Source organism: Aspergillus candidus (genome assembly GCF_002847045.1).
Source record: "Aspergillus candidus strain CBS 102.13 unplaced genomic scaffold BDW47scaffold_35, whole genome shotgun sequence".
In the NCBI taxonomy this organism is placed as follows: domain Eukaryota; kingdom Fungi; phylum Ascomycota; class Eurotiomycetes; order Eurotiales; family Aspergillaceae; genus Aspergillus; species Aspergillus candidus.
Window position 1 is genome coordinate 152,488 of NW_020194040.1, and position 15,867 is coordinate 168,354.

A 15,867-nucleotide genomic window follows, 5' to 3' on the forward strand; every position below is an offset into this window, starting at 1 on the left:
GGAAACGAAGCCGCCTTGTCGCCGATGACATCGGATCTTCCGCCTGCTATCAAAGATCATCAGCAAACTACATTTTTTGTCAGAGACGCAACCATCGAGATGCCCTCACCGGTTGCAAAAGGTGGGTTCAGTGCAGTTCCTTATGTTGTATCTCCTCTCCCATCGAATGCAACCTCGTAGGTGCCCTAGGTGCATTCCTCAAGCTCAGCGGGGCGGTGTGCTTATCAGTCGTTGATATGACGATATGCTTTCCACTACCGCAAGGGCCCCAGCTCACACGCAGTGCAAGGTCCAACACAAAGAAATCAAGATCGAGGATAAAACGACGCAAAACATGCTAACGGTAAATGCAGGCCTCGTCATTACTGTTTCAGCCCTCGTCGCCGCGGGTATTGCGGTTTACGAATCCCCTCAGTTCCGACAATGGGTCGACAACTCACGCCGTAAAATTGCGGTTGCCTTGCATAATCTCGGCGACGAAATCCAGCCGCGAAATGCCACCTCTCCCGCTCGACAGGACATATCGATGACCGAGGAAGTTGGCACGGCTGCTGAAGAGAGGAGACGGATGGCCCGGGAGGACCTGGAGCGCCGACGATCCTTGCTTGAGCATCGGACCCGGAAAGAACGCGCAGGTCCCGGGTCGTTTGATGCCCTGGTCGATGACGATGGCCGTTTACTTCATGAAGGAGGCCCAGCGATGGATAGCTCTTCTCTAGCGAACTCGACCGCCGTGGAACCAGCAGGGTCGCAGTCTATCACGCAGCGCGGAGTAGGCAGGCCGAAAGACACGCTGATCCCGGTGGAAGGAGCAGAGTCAAGCAAGCCTGTCGAAACTGTCCCTGGTCAAGATGGATTACACTTGGATATTCCTTCGCCCCAGAACTTCCGTAGTTCGCCGGTCGAGTACACCCCTACCTCCGACGGGCCCGAGCCGGATCTATACGCAAAAGGCCTGCAGACTCACAGCCAACCCGGTTCTCCATCTAGTCACACGGTCGATTTTTCTCCGATGATTTACCCGCACCATGAGACTTCCGCCAACGACACTGAGCGGGGGTTGCGGTCCCCCTTCTCAGACCTGTCGGAAATGGACCCCGCCGCCTTCAGACGCGACGATCGCCCGGCTACGCCATCCACTACGGGAAGCTTCAGCCAGATCTACGAATCTGCGATTGACGATATGACATCCGACGGCACAATCAGCGATCTGGGACGCTCGACGGGCGGCATTGCTACCCCGGCCAGCTGGTCGGAGATTGGAAGTGTGATTAGCCAAGACGATATCCCCCATCAACAATAGCTGTAAGTCACCAGCAGAGAACGCTACGCATAGACATTGGGAATTTCCGCGGGCTAGGAAAGACGATCGGCGCTATTTGGAACCGCCACGGAAGGATCAGGATTCCGATTAAGGTGTGTGAGGAGTTGACGGTGTTTGATCTTTTTTTTTTTTTTTTTCTTTTAATTTGGTTTTCTTTCTTTTTTGCCCTTTCCTCTTTTCCCGGTAATTTGCTGTAGGGACGCTATGAAGCAGAAGATTGTTTAGATTTACTGATAGTCACAAAGAAGAAATTACCACTCTACATATAGTAAGGAGAGGAATAGTACTAGACGTCCGGTGAACCATCCACTCTTATTAAAGACTGCTGTTCTTCATTGAGTCCAGATATAGAAGAAAAAAACCAGGCCATCAATACTATTACTTGAATATTCAATCAAGAATCAATGTAAGACACTATATCCTGGCAAGTGAATACCAGATATATAGTAACTACAACCGTCGGATAACACTGGAACTGGATGTGCCTCGGCTGTCACTCGGCTGCGATGACCTACTAATCCCATTCACTCTGAATGTCTCTCCGCTTTTCTTTCTTCCTTTTGATCACTCTTCCCTGTCCTCTCCATTTAACTATTTCAACCCCATGTAGGTGCTCTTCTTCCTCTCTTCCTACAATCCCCTACATCCACAACCCCGTCTCCAACTCCGTACGTAACCCGGCTGCAACCCCAATTATTGGAGTTTCCCCGCATTCTCAGACCACCTCCCAGCTCTCCCTCGCAACACCACCCTTCTAGTCCTACTATCCACACATATTGACTTGGATCAGCTTCCATACCCACATACTGAACAAGATGGCCGCCGATCGTTTGAGCTCCATCCTGAGCCACCTCAAGCCTGGTGGTGGAAGCGGTATCAATGCGATGTGAGTACACCCGAGCTACTGTTGTATCAATTAGACCGAGTTCTGATAGCCAGAAGCACCCAGAAAAACCCCGATGACATTGTCATCACCTTTGCGATGCGTACTCCCCTGGCCAAGGCCTTTAAGGGTAGCTTCAAGGACACCGAACTGGATTACATCGTCTACGTCTTGCTGAAGGAGCTGATCGCCAAGTCGAAGATCGATCCCGCTCTGATCGAAGATGTCTGTCTCGGCAATGTACGTTCTTCTCCCCCTTCTCCTCCCAGTTCCCCTGAATCATCAACCCAACACAACCTGACACAATGGTACACAGGTCGGAGACGGCAAAGCCGCCTACCTCGTCCGCGCCGCCTCCCTTGCAGCCGGTATCCCCCACACCGCCGGCGGCTCCTCCGTGAACCGCTTCTGCTCGTCCGGTCTGAAGGCCGTGCAAGATATCGCGAGCCAGATCCAGCTCGGAGCGATCGACATCGGAGTCGCCGTGGGCGCGGAGTCCATGTCCTCCAACGGAGACCGTATTGGCCGCCCTTTCAACGAAGAGGTCCTCAAGAACCAGGAAGCCGCCGACTGCATGCAGCCGATGGGCCAGACTTCCGAGAACGTCGGTTCGGACTTCAACATCTCGCGCGAATCGCAGGACAAGTACGCCGCGGAGTCGTTCCGGCGCGCCGAAGCCGCCCAGAAGGCCGGATGGTTCGACGACGAGATCCTCCCCGTCACTACCAAGGTCAAGGACCCCAAGACCGGCGAGGTGAAGACTATCACTGTCTCCAGGGACGAGGGCGTCCGCTACGGCACCACCGCGGAGTCGCTCGCGAAAATCCGCCCCGCTTTTCCCCAGTTCGGCAACCGCAGCACCGGCGGTAACTCCAGCCAGGTGACCGACGGCGGCGCCGCGCTCCTGCTCATGCGCCGCTCCAAGGCCATCGAACTGAACCAGCCCATCCTGGCCAAATTCTGCGGCGCCACAGTCGCCGGCGTGCCGCCCCGCATCATGGGGATCGGCCCCACGGCGGCGATTCCCAAGCTGCTCACCAAGTTCAACCTCAACAAGGACGAAATCGACCTCTACGAGATCAACGAGGCCTTTGCGTCCATGGCTGTCTACTGCGTTAACAACCTGGGCCTGGACCACGCCAAGGTGAACCCCCGTGGTGGCGCTATCGCCCTCGGCCACCCGCTGGGAGCGACGGGCGCGCGCCAGATCTGTACTGCGCTGAGCGAGGCGCGTCGTGCTAATAAGAAGGTTTTGGTGACTAGCATGTGTATTGGGACTGGGCAGGGTATGGCTGGATTGTTTGTGAACGAGCAGATTTGATTGTGCTTGTCTTGGATGAGATGATTGATAATGTTTTGGCATTGATCTTATCTCCTTGGATTCATCCTTTTGACTTACAATTGTACAATGACAAAGATAAATGTCGGTAGATGGCATATAGTAGATATGTGTATCTCAATGAAGTCACGTTAATCGTATCTCATAATCTACAAATCAATCTCCCTAAATCAAGCCCTCCCATCCTCCCCTTCCCCATCCTCATCCCTCCTCTTCTCCCTCCTCATCCTCTCCTCCGCCGCCCTAGCCAACATCTCCCTCCTCCCCTCCACAACCTCACCACCAACCCTCCCACTCCTACCACCCCCCAACAGGTACTCCCCCCCGCTCCACCCCCTCTCATCAACCACCCCGCCACCTCCCTGAAACCCCTCCCACTCCCCGGGATTATAAAACTCCCCCTCATCCACCCTCCGCCCCCCACTCGTCCAATCCGCCCCCTCCACCTCCCTCTCAATGCGCGCCGTCAGATCCCAAAACGCCCGATCATGCTCACTATGCACACAGTGCGCCAGCTCATGGCACAGCGTCTTCCGAATCGTCCTGTAATCGCGATACCCGTCGTACGCATCCGTCCTAAGACGCAACTCAATCGCCTGCCCCTTGTTGCGGTTCAGGCCGAGCGTGCGCGAGTCGCTCGTTGTGTGCAGCGCGGGGTCCATCTCCGTGAGCAGCGGCACGGAGAACTGGTGCTTTGCCATGGCGGCGCGGATGCCCGGGTCGTCGCGGAGGCGGGTGAGGAAGTGCAGGGACCGGGTTGGGTTGGGCAGGTACGGGAGCGGGGTGAGGGTGTGGAAGGTGTAGTTTTTGCTGTCGCTGCCGCCGGAGAGGGTGTGGATTCCGCCGCTGCGGGAGGTGGTGGGCGTGGCTTTGGCTTGGCGCTGTCGCTGCGAGGCGAGTGCCTGCGCGCGTGCTTCTGCTTGTCGCCGGGTTGATTCGCCTTGGGCGTGTAGGGCGGAGATCGCTTCGCTGGGAGTGCCGAAGAGGGTGATTTTGAGGCGGGGGGAGTCGAGCGGGATGGGGATGAGCGTGTGGAGCGGGGTTGCTGCGAAGGGGGGCTTCTGCATTCCTGGTTTTGGGGCGATCAGGAGCTTTTGGTTCTCGGGGGGGATGTGCAGGGTGGATGCGATTTGTGATGCTAGGTCTTGGAGGGTTGCTGTGGTTGGGTCTGGCAGGTGTAGCTTGTGCGGGGTGCCGCTGTGGTGGATTGTGAGGTCCATCTTGTTCCTCCTTCTGTCTTTTTTTTCAGTCGCGGATTTCTGGCTGTATTTGTATCTGGAGAGTTGGAGTGGTTATGATTTAAATCATGTAGAAAAATTAGTACATATGTACAATGAAGAACGCGAACGCTATGCAGCCGTAGATATAATAGTAAACTCAACCCGGAGGCAACAATCCACTCCTTCGATGACATTCCATCATTAATCCCCGCTTTGTCATCCGGAGATAACGACGATAAGCCCGCCACAGCCCATCCGCCACGTGACCGGAACACCACCGGGGTGTCAGATAATCAACGCCGCGTTCCTGAAGATCTATCGAGCTTGGTGGTGGGATCATCGCAGGCTAAAATAGACGATTTCCCGTCGGCGGCCGGGGGGACCCTCGTCTGTCGGGGGAGCTCCCCCACTTGGGTGTATTTTTGGCTTGGTTTTAGCCTTGTCTTTGGTGGGTTGTTTATTAGGGGGCTTGGTGAGATGGCTGGGTCTTGTCTTCTGTTTAGTAGATTCCACGGATAGTTACTACGGAGTAATAGTCTAGAATTGAGTATGTATCCACCATCAACCTTGATTCATGTCTGCTCCTTTTTTGTTAGCAGTCACTTGGGATATCACAAAGTATGGACAACATGGTGTGGGGCGAAACGTATACCCAGCCCAGTTCGACAAGCCTCGAAAACAACACTCTTTACTTTCTTTTTGCTCTATTTATTACCTTGCTCTAATCCTAGATTCAGGCGATCTACAATCTCAGAACAGCATAGCAGAATAACATAGTAGCACAATCAATCAGAATCCTATTATTCGTAATGAACCTCAGTAAATATGTCTCCTTTTCCTTGGTCTATGCACAATGCTCGATCTAGGTCTTCACTTTTCCATTCCATCCCAACACCGTCATCATCTAATAAACCCCACGGGATTTCGCTCCAGTTCAAATCGTTTTGTTTTCGTTTGTCAATTGCTTTTGCATCGGGCCCGAGAGGCAGTCGTCACGTAAAGGATCGCCAAAGTCATTCTACACCAGCTGGCCAATCTCGCGGTAAAAGTCGAGAGGTAAAAAAGAATATAAAACAAAGGGAAAGAAAAAAAGAAAAAGAAGATTGAAGTAAAAAAATAATGACGATTTTTGGTGTCAATAATTGATTTGTTTGTTCGTGGCCATAGTCATCAGGATTTTGTGAACCTCGGCCTCACTGATATAGGGCGGGCGGTTCTTCTATAGGCGACACTTTCTACTGCTTCTCTTCGGCCTGGCCCTCCGAAGCATCTTTCATCTCCGCGTCGGTCTTGTCATCGGACTTGTTGGCGGCATCCGCAGCCTTCTTAGCCTCCTCTTCGGCCTTGCGCTTGGCGTCTTCCTCGGCGCGCTTCTTGGCGGCCTCTTCGTCCTTGACCTTCTGGATGGCCGCGGCCTCGGCCTCGGCCTTCTCGCGGTAACGCTGGACGATGGGGCCCACGATGAAGCGGATGTCGTCCATCTTGGCGACGTAGATGGACTTGGTGGTGTCTTCACCCTCTTCATATAACCAATCCTGCATGGCAAGTCAGTATCGGGTGCCTGGTGGGTTTGTAGGGTTGGGAGAGAATCATACCTCGGTGTCGGTCAGCTTCGCCCGCAGCTTATCCTTCTCTTCCTCACTGGCAAAGTCTCCATAGACAGAGTCGATCTTGTCACGGAGCTCGTAGATATACGACTCGAGCTCGTTCTTCTTCTCGTCGGTCTCGGCGATGAGCTTGTCATCCATGTACATCTTGTTCTCCTTCTCGGCCAGGTCGTTCTTCACGACTTCCTCAGCGGAGGAGGTGCCGGAAGAGATGGGCAGATCGCCCTTGCGGACCTGCTTCTTGACCTTGCGGGTCTTCTTGGGCTGCTCGCCGTTGGCGTTGTCGGTGTCCATGGCCTGGTTGCATGTTAGCACGTGACTTGACTGTTTGGGGAACGCAAGGGGGCGAAGAAGGAAAGATCAGAACGTACATCACCGTTCTCCTCGGGGACGGGCTCCTCAACCTCAACATCCTCAACGTAGTAGCCGGACTCGAGGTTCAGGATACCGTGCAGGTTCAGGCGAGCCTTGAGCTTGCAGATCATGAAGTCGTCGTTGGCATCAGCCTTGACGCCCTTGACGGAGAAGCGGCCAATCCAGGGGTTGATCTTGCCGGGGAGCATCTCGGGCTTGGCGTAGCGAGCCTCCAGATCGAAGGGCTGCTTGCGGTAGAAGGTGAGGATCTTGGTGGAGGGCATGACATTGCCACGGTTGAAGACGGTCAGGCTGGTGTCCTCATCCGGGATATCGGCGGACTGCTCCCAGGTGAACTCGATGGGGTAGTTCACGATGTCGTGCACGGCGAAGTCGCGCACACGGAAGACGGGGGACAGGATGGCGCAGCTGAAGGCGGCGCCACGAGCGATGGCCTCATCCTGGTTGAGGGTGAAGGACAGAGTCTTGCCACCAAAGAACTTGGTGATGGCATCCTTGATGGAAGGCACACGGGTGCAGCCACCAACCATCTCGACGAAATCGATATCTTCGGGCTTCAGCTTGGCCTCGGCAAGGGCCTGCTCGATGGGGACCGTGACGCGCTCCAGCAGGGGCTGAACCATGACCTCCAGCTCCTCACGCTTCACAATGGCACGGACATCGACATCGTCCATGAGCGACTCGATGCTCATCGGGGCGGCGGGGTTGGCGGAGAGAACCTTCTTCATCTTCTCCGCGGCGGCCAGGGTACGAGCCCAAGCCTTGGGGTTCGTACGGACATCGATCTTGAACTGGGTCTTAAACTCGTTGGCAAAGTGCTCCGTCAGAGCGCGGTCGAAGTTACGGCCACCGAAGTGACGGTCGTAGGCCGTGCTCTTCACGTTGAGCTCGCCCTTGCGGAACTCGACGATGGAGGCGGTGTAGTCGCTGTGTCCGATGTCGACGAACATCACTCGGCGGGGTTTCTCCTCGGGGCCGGGCAAGTCGACCTTGGTGATACCGTAGCCAAGAGCAGTGGCGGTAGTGTCGTTGACCAGTCTCAGGACCTTCAAGCCGGCAATCTCACCGGCGTCGATCATCGCCCGACGCTGAACATCTGTGAACCAGGCGGGAACGCTAATTGTGACATCGGATACCGGGAGTCTCAGTTCCTTGGAGGTGATGTCCCTGATCTTGGTCAGGTACATGGCCACGAGCTGAGTGGCATTGAAGGTCTCCTTCTTTCCCAGGTAGTTAACCTCGGCACCTGCTTGGCCGTTCACGTCACAGAGGCGACAAGTGTTGTACTCCTGCTCGAGCTGGACATCGGGGTCGCTGAAGGAACGGCCGATCAAGCGCTTCAGGTTGCCGACGGTGTTCTTCAAGTTGGAAGTCTCTTGCGTCTTGGCTGCCTCACCGATGGCTCTGCTTCTGGCGTTGAACCCAACCAACGTGCTAAACGGATCAAGTCAGTTATCTAGTTTATCACCCCACCTAAAACTTCCCCAAAGAAAACGGACAGGAAGAAGACAGAACAAATTAACTTACGGGGTAGATCTGTTGGAAACTTCATTTGTGATCTAAATCACACATGCGACGTTAGCAAAGTCCAGGCAGTGACGAGGTGGAACGGGTAGAGAGTCAAGCTTGGATAAGGGCATAAGATATACGCACAATATCAATACCCTTATTACGGGCAACACCAATCTTGGTGCTCTGCGCACCGAAATCAATGCCGACGACACTCATTGTCTAGAGAAAAATGGATGGTAACGTGGGTAAGGTGAGAGGAGGGGGAGAGACGGGGGGGAGAAAAGTGGAATAAATGTGATATGGAAGAGAGTGGGAGAATCCAGAGGCGGAAAAGAGCGAGAAAGCAGGAGGGGAGATTTTCCAGAGCGCCGCCACCATTTGGGGGGGGGAGGGAAAGGCGATGACGGATTGCAGATGTGGCTAGTGCCGACGTGGGCTGTCCTGGCTCGTCAGTATCAATCACACGAACTTGACTGTACTTTCGTCCACACTATTTGGTCTCGTGAAATTTATAAAATATAAACTAGATCAAAGATATGAAGATATTCCATACACCATATATAATCTATATACCTCCCAAAACACCCTGAGCCCGTTCAAAATGACTATAGAGGCCAGAGTGATCATATCCGTCGAACCTTCTAGCTCCTGCTGGATCCTTTCCGCCCTTCACCGCCTGCGCCCACCCCTGCAGAACCCGCGGTTCACCGCCTTGGCGGGGCAAACCCAAGTGGCTTATCGATAGAATAATATTAATAATGTTAACCCATTGGGTAGTAATGATCAGAGTTTTATTTTTCTAGAATGGGCACAAACCACGTAATTAATTCTTGCTATTAGCTAATGCCCAGCTTACCTAGTCACTTCATTAGACAAGACAAACTACTAGTGGACATCCTGTGGTCCCGAAGCGGTGGCAGAATCTTTTGGCCGTCCAATCCAGTTAGTCACATGTGACAGGTTGATCGGACTGATCATTTGGACAGGTTTCATACACCCTCTACCCTCCCTTTGTCGAGGGCATTTTTCTCTTTGTTCCCTCTTGAGCTTGATTAAGATGAACAGACGGGTTTTTATTTTGGCCTCTTGGCTTCTTGGCTCCTGCTTCATGTGGAGCCATCCTGTGTCACAGTTTTCAAGGATACTACTCTTACAGTACTACGGTGTAGGGCCACATTCCACATAATAGGACTTTTTTTCTAGGAGTACATTCGTAGTGTTTCAGGGTCTGTCCACGTGGCATGGTATGTACAAGCCAAGCATCATATGCAGTCGGACAGCATGATCCTCATGTGTCGCGCACGTTGCCGATAACATCCGGATATCAAGGGCTCGCTCGGCATATGAAGAGAAAGCCAAGCGGAACTATATTAGACAAAAGGATTCAGGCGATTATGACGAGGACATGAGTCCGCATCCTCTGCGAGATTATGGACATCCTAATTTCATTAAACTAGTCTCTTCGGTTTGCTCGCCTTTTCTTTTCCATGTACGAGGCAATTGGGCTTCCAATGTAGCCGCCTTTGTCAAGCTGTCTCTATAGGGTTGGATCTACCATTCTCGAAAGTTCCCTAGCCTGGCCACTACTGCACATTATTACCTTCGCAACCGTGCAATCAAGCCTTCCCAGTGAATGTAATATAGTAAGATTTCAGGGATGTCCCAGAATTTGAATTGCCTGGAGAAAGTGATAATCAATAGGGAGTGCGCCGCCTTATTCCTCGGTGGGGATCACCGTAGGTGTATACTATACAAATAAAAAAGTAACCAAACAGACGCTTGTGGACCATGATAATACAGAGGAGTAGGAGAAAAGTTCAAAAGGAAGAAAAGTACAGCGCTCGTTCAACTTCTAATCCACCTCGGTCCGAACATTCATTCCCCCAAGATGCTTTCGCAGAGCTTGTCCTTGTTCATCGTTCGCTCACTGTCTAAATCGGAGTGCCCAAGTTCTCTTGATGGCGTTTTATGCCAAGATCACGCTCATACATTCCCCTCGCAGCTCGTGGTTGTGGATATCGGGGCCCGAAATCTTGGTAGCTCAGTGGTATTGGGACACGATCACTGTTGTCTTTTGCTGCTCTCCGCTGTTTTCGGGTCCCCTGGCATGGTACAATTGGACTAATTGTATCAGAAAGTTCAGTATACCCGGTCGATTGAGACATTGAGTTTTCCAGCGTATTATCAACATCCTGGCAACTGCATCGACTTGAAGCCGCCACGGAATCATGTGCTCTTCGAGTTTGAACGTGCTTTATCGGATCTCCAACGCCGGTTAGGCACTCCACATGTTGTGGCAAACAGATAGACTCTGATCCAGAATTCCACGTTTGGGCCGAATTGGCTGAGCAGTATGGATGGAGAGGGACGTCGACAGGGTTGGCCACAAGCCTCGGGGCTGAGGTATCCAAGTCAAATCGCGTAGACTTGTAGATCCCGGGATGATGTGATGGGGGATACTCCTCGGTGTGATCTCCAAAGTGAACGGATGGCTTTTCCTCGTCTGTTTTTGTCCGAAATGGATCAATCCGGGCGATCATCTCATGCTCCTGCACTTTAGTTTGCAAACTTCCTCTTCCAAAGGTGGTATCTCCGTCTGCTTTGGCAGCATCTGCTCTCGGCCCTCCCCATGTTCGTTGCCCGGCAGTCAAAACTCCATACACCACATAGAGCCAATTGAAGAATGGGTTCAATATAAACATCAGTGGATAAAGCCAAGCCTTGTATCGCTTCAACTTTGCTCCAAAGTAGAGCATGAGTAGATAATTGAGCCCTAAAGACACACCAATAAATCCCACAGGAAGGTCTTCCACCCTGTGCGAGGTCGTAATGAGTGAGATAACCATTACGGGGAATAGTAGACTTGTCGTCCGAACTGTATCCTGTGCAAGGCGAACCAGGCATAGAAGAGGGTACCGCCTCCATAAGCGAGTATCAGTCAACATGCACACCTCGTTGGTCAAATACCCGAGGAACCAACGACGCCGTTGCTTCAAAAGGCTGCGAAATGTCTGGACTGCTTCGGTTTTGCAGAATGCACTGGTGCACATTTGGATCTGATAGCGTTCCTTAGCTCCGATCATAAGTAAATGTGTTAACCAACGATCTTCGCCCAAATGGCATTTCCCAAAATCGAAGAGGTCATCACACTGCTCGGCTTTGTCCATGAAGTAGTATTTGGCCATTTTTCGAAAGGCCGAAAACCGTAAGATTGTCAATGCCCCAGGGAGACAAGTCACGGCGCCGCAGCCCGACTCCACGGAACGCTCGAGGAGCTGACCGTGAATATATTCCATATCCTGAAGCACAGTGAGGAGAGAATTATTCTCTGTGGTGGAAGTAATAATCCCTGTCATGGCTAGCATGTTGGACTTGCTCCCCGGCTTCAGGTCCATGTCGTACATGAAATTCTGAAGAGCCAACTTGTCGAGGATACAATCAGAGTCAATGAACAGCATAAAGAGATTGTCGTTGTGTTTAAGATAGTCCGAGTACACTCGGTCGATTAGCTTAAATGTCTGTTTCTGGCAATGCCGTTTTCCTCCGTGCTCAAAGCGCGATACTGTAATTCTGGCGCCTCGATAAGTCACATCTATGCTTCGCGGATGGTCTTTGAATGCGACTGGAATACCAAGCTGGTGGATGACCTGGAGATAGGATTCGTCGATGGCGTCTCCGTCATACGAGAGGAACACATGAATGCAATAAGATGGATAGTCGCTGCGAACGACCGAATCAATTGCCTTTATCAAGATCTCCGGGTCTTCCTTGTATACGGGGATGACAATAACTGTCTTGGGCGCTGTACGGTCGTCCAGGGCGTTCTTGATTCGTTTTGTCCGTCCCAAGGAGCTTGTGACCACCCTGTAGACACAAAAAAGCCAGGGTAAAGTTAAAAGCGTGGCGAACGTCCAGAATGCAAACCACTGAAGGAAGGAGACCATTTTCTTGGGGTAACGCCGTGTGATCTGAGCTGGCAATGGAAGAGTGACAAGCATAACCGGGAGGAAAATACCTCTTCGAGTGATCCATTAGTATTATGCTCCTGTCAAACAAATCTGATATTTTTTGTACCTTAGCATAGAGAAAATAATCATAAGAACCACTGCGAGAGCTTTGATACTCCAGCGGTCTGCCTTCTGATAGGCCTTGACAAAGCAGTACAAGAAGGCTGCTAAAAACAGGAACCATTCCAGAAACGCTGCCAGTAAAAGTGGCATGGCAATCGACATATATGCTATCTGAATCATCCGTCAAATGTGGGACACGCATGGAGGAGATCGAAAACCAAGATAGGGAACCTACGTCTTTGGGAGGCCATGGCCTCACGAGTCCGGTTTCATCACCTCTGCCCATCACTAATATGTTCCGGGGCAGCGACTTCAATCCCAGAATATCAAACTCGGGCACATGCGTGGTTCTCACCTCCGTTCCAAATAGCGTTCTGCAGTATATGGCGATATGCGTAACTAGGAATAAGGCGGAAGCGGTGCATCAAAAAAGTCGGCTTGTCGGAATGGAGCAAGCGTAGAGACCGTGTTGGCTTTGATCGATCCTTTGCTAGGAGATTTGATCACCGTATCTATCGTCTCAAAAAAGGGCTGCACTTTCCAGGAAGAGAACTATCTTGACCACATTGACCACAATAGACAAAATCTGGAAAACGAATGATTCATACAAAAACAAAAAAGGTGTTTTACATAGAGCACGGTGGAATAGATGTAGGGTTAAGAAAACAATTGTAACCAAGATGGTGAATTGGGAGTCGAAAGTTTGGAAGTTCTCAGAAAGAAGTTCCAATAGTCTTAAGCCGTGTAAAGAACAAGCCCTCAAGCTCCAGGGTGTCTACGTGCGGTCCTAAAATGGCAGGCGCACGCAGACTAGAGGTAGGTTAATACTTGGTGGTAAGGTAAGTAGTGGCGATTCGAAGGAGCCCGACAAAACGAACAAAAAGTATTTATTATGCTCAGGGTTGGTCAACACATCAAGCTCAGACTATCAATTCAATAGACCTGGTCCTAGTAGGTGATAGATCTCGAATGTTAGTATCGTGTTTTTGACACCACTAGCGTCTGGGACATAAAAGGCGGGATTACTTAGTACGTTACCAGCTCATCCCGGAGGCATGATTCTGTACCAGGCGTGTATAACGGGATATCATAGTATGAGGGTTTGTGTCTTGGCCCTGTCAAAGCCGCTCCTTCCAGCGAAAAGCCATCACCTCTGCGAACTATTGCAGGCAAGTATACACCATGGGGTTTCATTATGGGATCAGATCAGATTGCTATGAAATGTAGAATGATACCAATGGAATAGCCAAGTCCACCAAATCAAGCTATCGTCGCCCTTGCACACCACCTGAGTCCGTTGGCCGTGGTCTACTTCTTCTTCTTGGTCTTGTCTGTCACGTCAATCCATTGCGTTTTCAGTCCCCGCCGAAGTAGAGCAGTTTCCAAGGCACGGCGTTGGTCGCCCTGTACCAAGACTTCCATCACACCCTTAGTGGCCCCTGTAGCCTGCGTGACACTGGTGCTGCTAGCACACTTCTTTTGCAGCTCTTCTGCCAGTAAAGTAGGGATGATCCCGAACACTTCCAGATTGGAGACCTTGGTGACGGTCTTAGACCCCGTCCGCCTCTCAAGAGTCACATTGACCTTTGGTGCTGTGCCGGCTTTGGGCTTGACATCGGCCATCGTTTGACCTTGTTTGAGAATGACATAGTGAACTGTCATGAGGCCGTGGTCTTCGACGATGCGTTTCAAAAGGCCGTCTCGAGTGGTCTTTCCACGTGCCAAGGTGCTCTTGTCCTCGGAAGTTGATGTCGTAAAAATCGTGTTGGCAAGGTATGGATTCACTGAAATGATGCGACGGTTTCCCTTGTCAACGATCGGTGGGTTTTGAGATTGGATATACTGATCTAAACGACTGGAGACATCGGTGTATTTATAGTAGTTATCCGGATGAGTTGTAGACAAGGCCGGAAAGATGGTCGGCACCAATTTTCCAGTGGGTCGATAGAGATTTTGCACCGTGATTGTCTGGCCGACTGAAGGATCATGGTCATCTGTCGCCGGAGCGTTCTTGTTCGAGGCAGATTTTCCTGCATTCTCGATGACATTCTTCGACGGCAGCCTATAAGGAACAAATTCATTTATCCGGCGATCATCGAAGTCCACATCCAGAATGACGGTCTCTTGCCCGCTGCGATCTTTCGATTTGACCAGGCGCTGTTTGTCGAGATATTTGATAAACTTTTTGACGTTCTTCCAGCTTGTCTTCTTGATCTGATACCACTGCATCTGCTGGGTTGAGTAGATTGGCAGATACGGCGTGATCATGTTAGATATCAAAGCAGAAGGCTGTACTGGAAGAGAAAGCCCGTGGTTGGGCGACGAAGGGTTATCCTGTTTGAGTTTGTGCAGAGAGTAAAGGAAGGCTTTCTCAAAAGCGTCGTCGATTTCTGCACAACATCAGCATTGACCTAGACCAAATCTGAGATCGTTAGGAAAAAGCATACCTTTCATCGAAGGCTCCTTCTCGGTCGCCGCCGCCTCTTCTGGTTGATCTTGAGATAGACCCGAAATCTCTTCCCCATTCTCTTTCTCATCCAATGTAAGGCCACCAACGCCCTCCTGTACCTCTCCTGCACTAGCTGCATCTTGATCCTGTTTCTCTTCATCCCAGCCTTCTAAATACTCGGGGGCTGGCTGACCAGGCCGAGAAGACGAACTCCAGGCCCACAGCTCATCCCCCTCCCAATGTAAACCTTTGACCGCGTGACCTTTTGTGCCCTGTACCTCTCCAAGAGACGAAACATCGATTTCACAAACTCCCACAAACAATGGCACAGACCAACGGTCCAAGCCCGCTACAGCAACCACGGCCCCCTTCACAGCCCTTTGAGGAAAAGGCGGCTCATTTGCCAGACCGGGGGTCATCAAATCCGCGCCGGCGTGCAATTTCCGCATCACCATTTCCGGGGTGTAAAGCAAGGGCACCAGGTTGGGATTGTTCCAGAGCGTATATACCGTGGGATACAAGCGGCCATCCGCACCAGGACCATGATCGAGTTTAAACCACAGGATCCGTTCGTCGCCTCCAGAATGAGTCCCCACATACACAGTGCCCTGGACCTCCTTCAATTGTGGACCTGCTGTCGTCGTGAAGCGCGCTGACGAGGAGTTCTCGGGTAGTAAGGCATTCCGGATGGTAGTGAGGTTGGGGGTTTGGGGGGCAGATGCGCCGGGATCGGTTGAATCGTCCCCGTTACGTTCGGGAGGGTTGGACGGGACCTCGATTTTATAGTCACGTATGATCTGATCGGCGATTTTCCGACGATCTGAAGACCGCAGCGGGGAAATATTTTTGATCTCCTTGGTGTTAGCGCGTGGTCGTGTAAGGTAAATTATTCCAGTGGTGGGGGCTCAAATGTGGTGGTGCAGTTTGCGAGAACAGTGCGGGGGAGGGGTTTACACACCGTCGGCTTCTTCTTGAACATGTTGGGCTAAATATAGGTGATGTTATTCAAAAGATGTATGTATTTGTCATGTCCAATAAGCTCGAACGAATATCCAGTTCAATGCTGAACTAACACGGTAGATGTTTCG

General features: G+C 51.6%; 6 protein-coding genes across 6 annotated transcripts; 2 read left to right on the top strand and 4 right to left on the bottom strand.

The window, feature by feature from the left end:
- Positions 1 to 78: 78 nt before the first annotated feature.
- Positions 79 to 1,449, top strand: BDW47DRAFT_108633 (uncharacterized protein). Its single transcript, XM_024813277.1, has 2 exons — positions 79 to 121; positions 354 to 1,449. The coding sequence occupies exons 1-2, from the start codon at positions 100 to 102 to the stop codon at positions 1,301 to 1,303; spliced, it is 972 nt and encodes a 323-aa protein (XP_024670467.1). The 5' UTR covers positions 79 to 99; the 3' UTR covers positions 1,304 to 1,449.
- Positions 1,450 to 1,889: 440 nt separating this feature from the next.
- On the top strand, positions 1,890 to 3,598 carry kat1 (putative 3-ketoacyl-CoA ketothiolase (Kat1)). Its single transcript, XM_024813278.1, has 3 exons — positions 1,890 to 2,210; positions 2,267 to 2,447; positions 2,524 to 3,598. The coding sequence occupies exons 1-3, from the start codon at positions 2,140 to 2,142 to the stop codon at positions 3,526 to 3,528; spliced, it is 1,257 nt and encodes a 418-aa protein (XP_024670468.1). The 5' UTR covers positions 1,890 to 2,139; the 3' UTR covers positions 3,529 to 3,598.
- A 118-nt stretch (positions 3,599 to 3,716) lies between these two features.
- Positions 3,717 to 4,988, bottom strand: BDW47DRAFT_132782 (putative zinc metalloproteinase; the record flags this gene model as incomplete). Its single annotated transcript, XM_024817658.1, has 1 exon — positions 3,717 to 4,988. The coding sequence occupies exon 1, from the start codon at positions 4,764 to 4,766 to the stop codon at positions 3,717 to 3,719; it is 1,050 nt and encodes a 349-aa protein (XP_024670469.1). The 5' UTR covers positions 4,767 to 4,988.
- A 542-nt stretch (positions 4,989 to 5,530) lies between these two features.
- hsp88 (Hsp70 chaperone Hsp88) lies at positions 5,531 to 8,751 on the bottom strand. Its single transcript, XM_024813279.1, has 5 exons — positions 8,402 to 8,751; positions 8,276 to 8,307; positions 6,745 to 8,182; positions 6,362 to 6,670; positions 5,531 to 6,301 (listed from the first exon to the last, which is right to left on the bottom strand). The coding sequence occupies exons 1-5, from the start codon at positions 8,474 to 8,476 to the stop codon at positions 6,002 to 6,004; spliced, it is 2,154 nt and encodes a 717-aa protein (XP_024670470.1). The 5' UTR covers positions 8,477 to 8,751; the 3' UTR covers positions 5,531 to 6,001.
- A 1,440-nt stretch (positions 8,752 to 10,191) lies between these two features.
- chsD (chitin synthase D) lies at positions 10,192 to 12,630 on the bottom strand (the record flags this gene model as incomplete). Its single annotated transcript, XM_024817659.1, has 3 exons — positions 12,566 to 12,630; positions 12,335 to 12,501; positions 10,192 to 12,277 (listed from the first exon to the last, which is right to left on the bottom strand). The coding sequence occupies exons 1-3, from the start codon at positions 12,614 to 12,616 to the stop codon at positions 10,192 to 10,194; spliced, it is 2,304 nt and encodes a 767-aa protein (XP_024670471.1). The 5' UTR covers positions 12,617 to 12,630.
- Positions 12,631 to 13,456: 826 nt separating this feature from the next.
- Positions 13,457 to 15,867, bottom strand: BDW47DRAFT_108641 (putative RNA binding protein Ligatin/Tma64). The gene is made up of 3 exons (XM_024813280.1): positions 15,738 to 15,867; positions 14,778 to 15,630; positions 13,457 to 14,720 (listed from the first exon to the last, which is right to left on the bottom strand). Exons 1-3 carry the CDS (start codon positions 15,756 to 15,758, stop codon positions 13,639 to 13,641), a joined length of 1,956 nt encoding a protein of 651 aa, XP_024670472.1. The 5' UTR covers positions 15,759 to 15,867; the 3' UTR covers positions 13,457 to 13,638.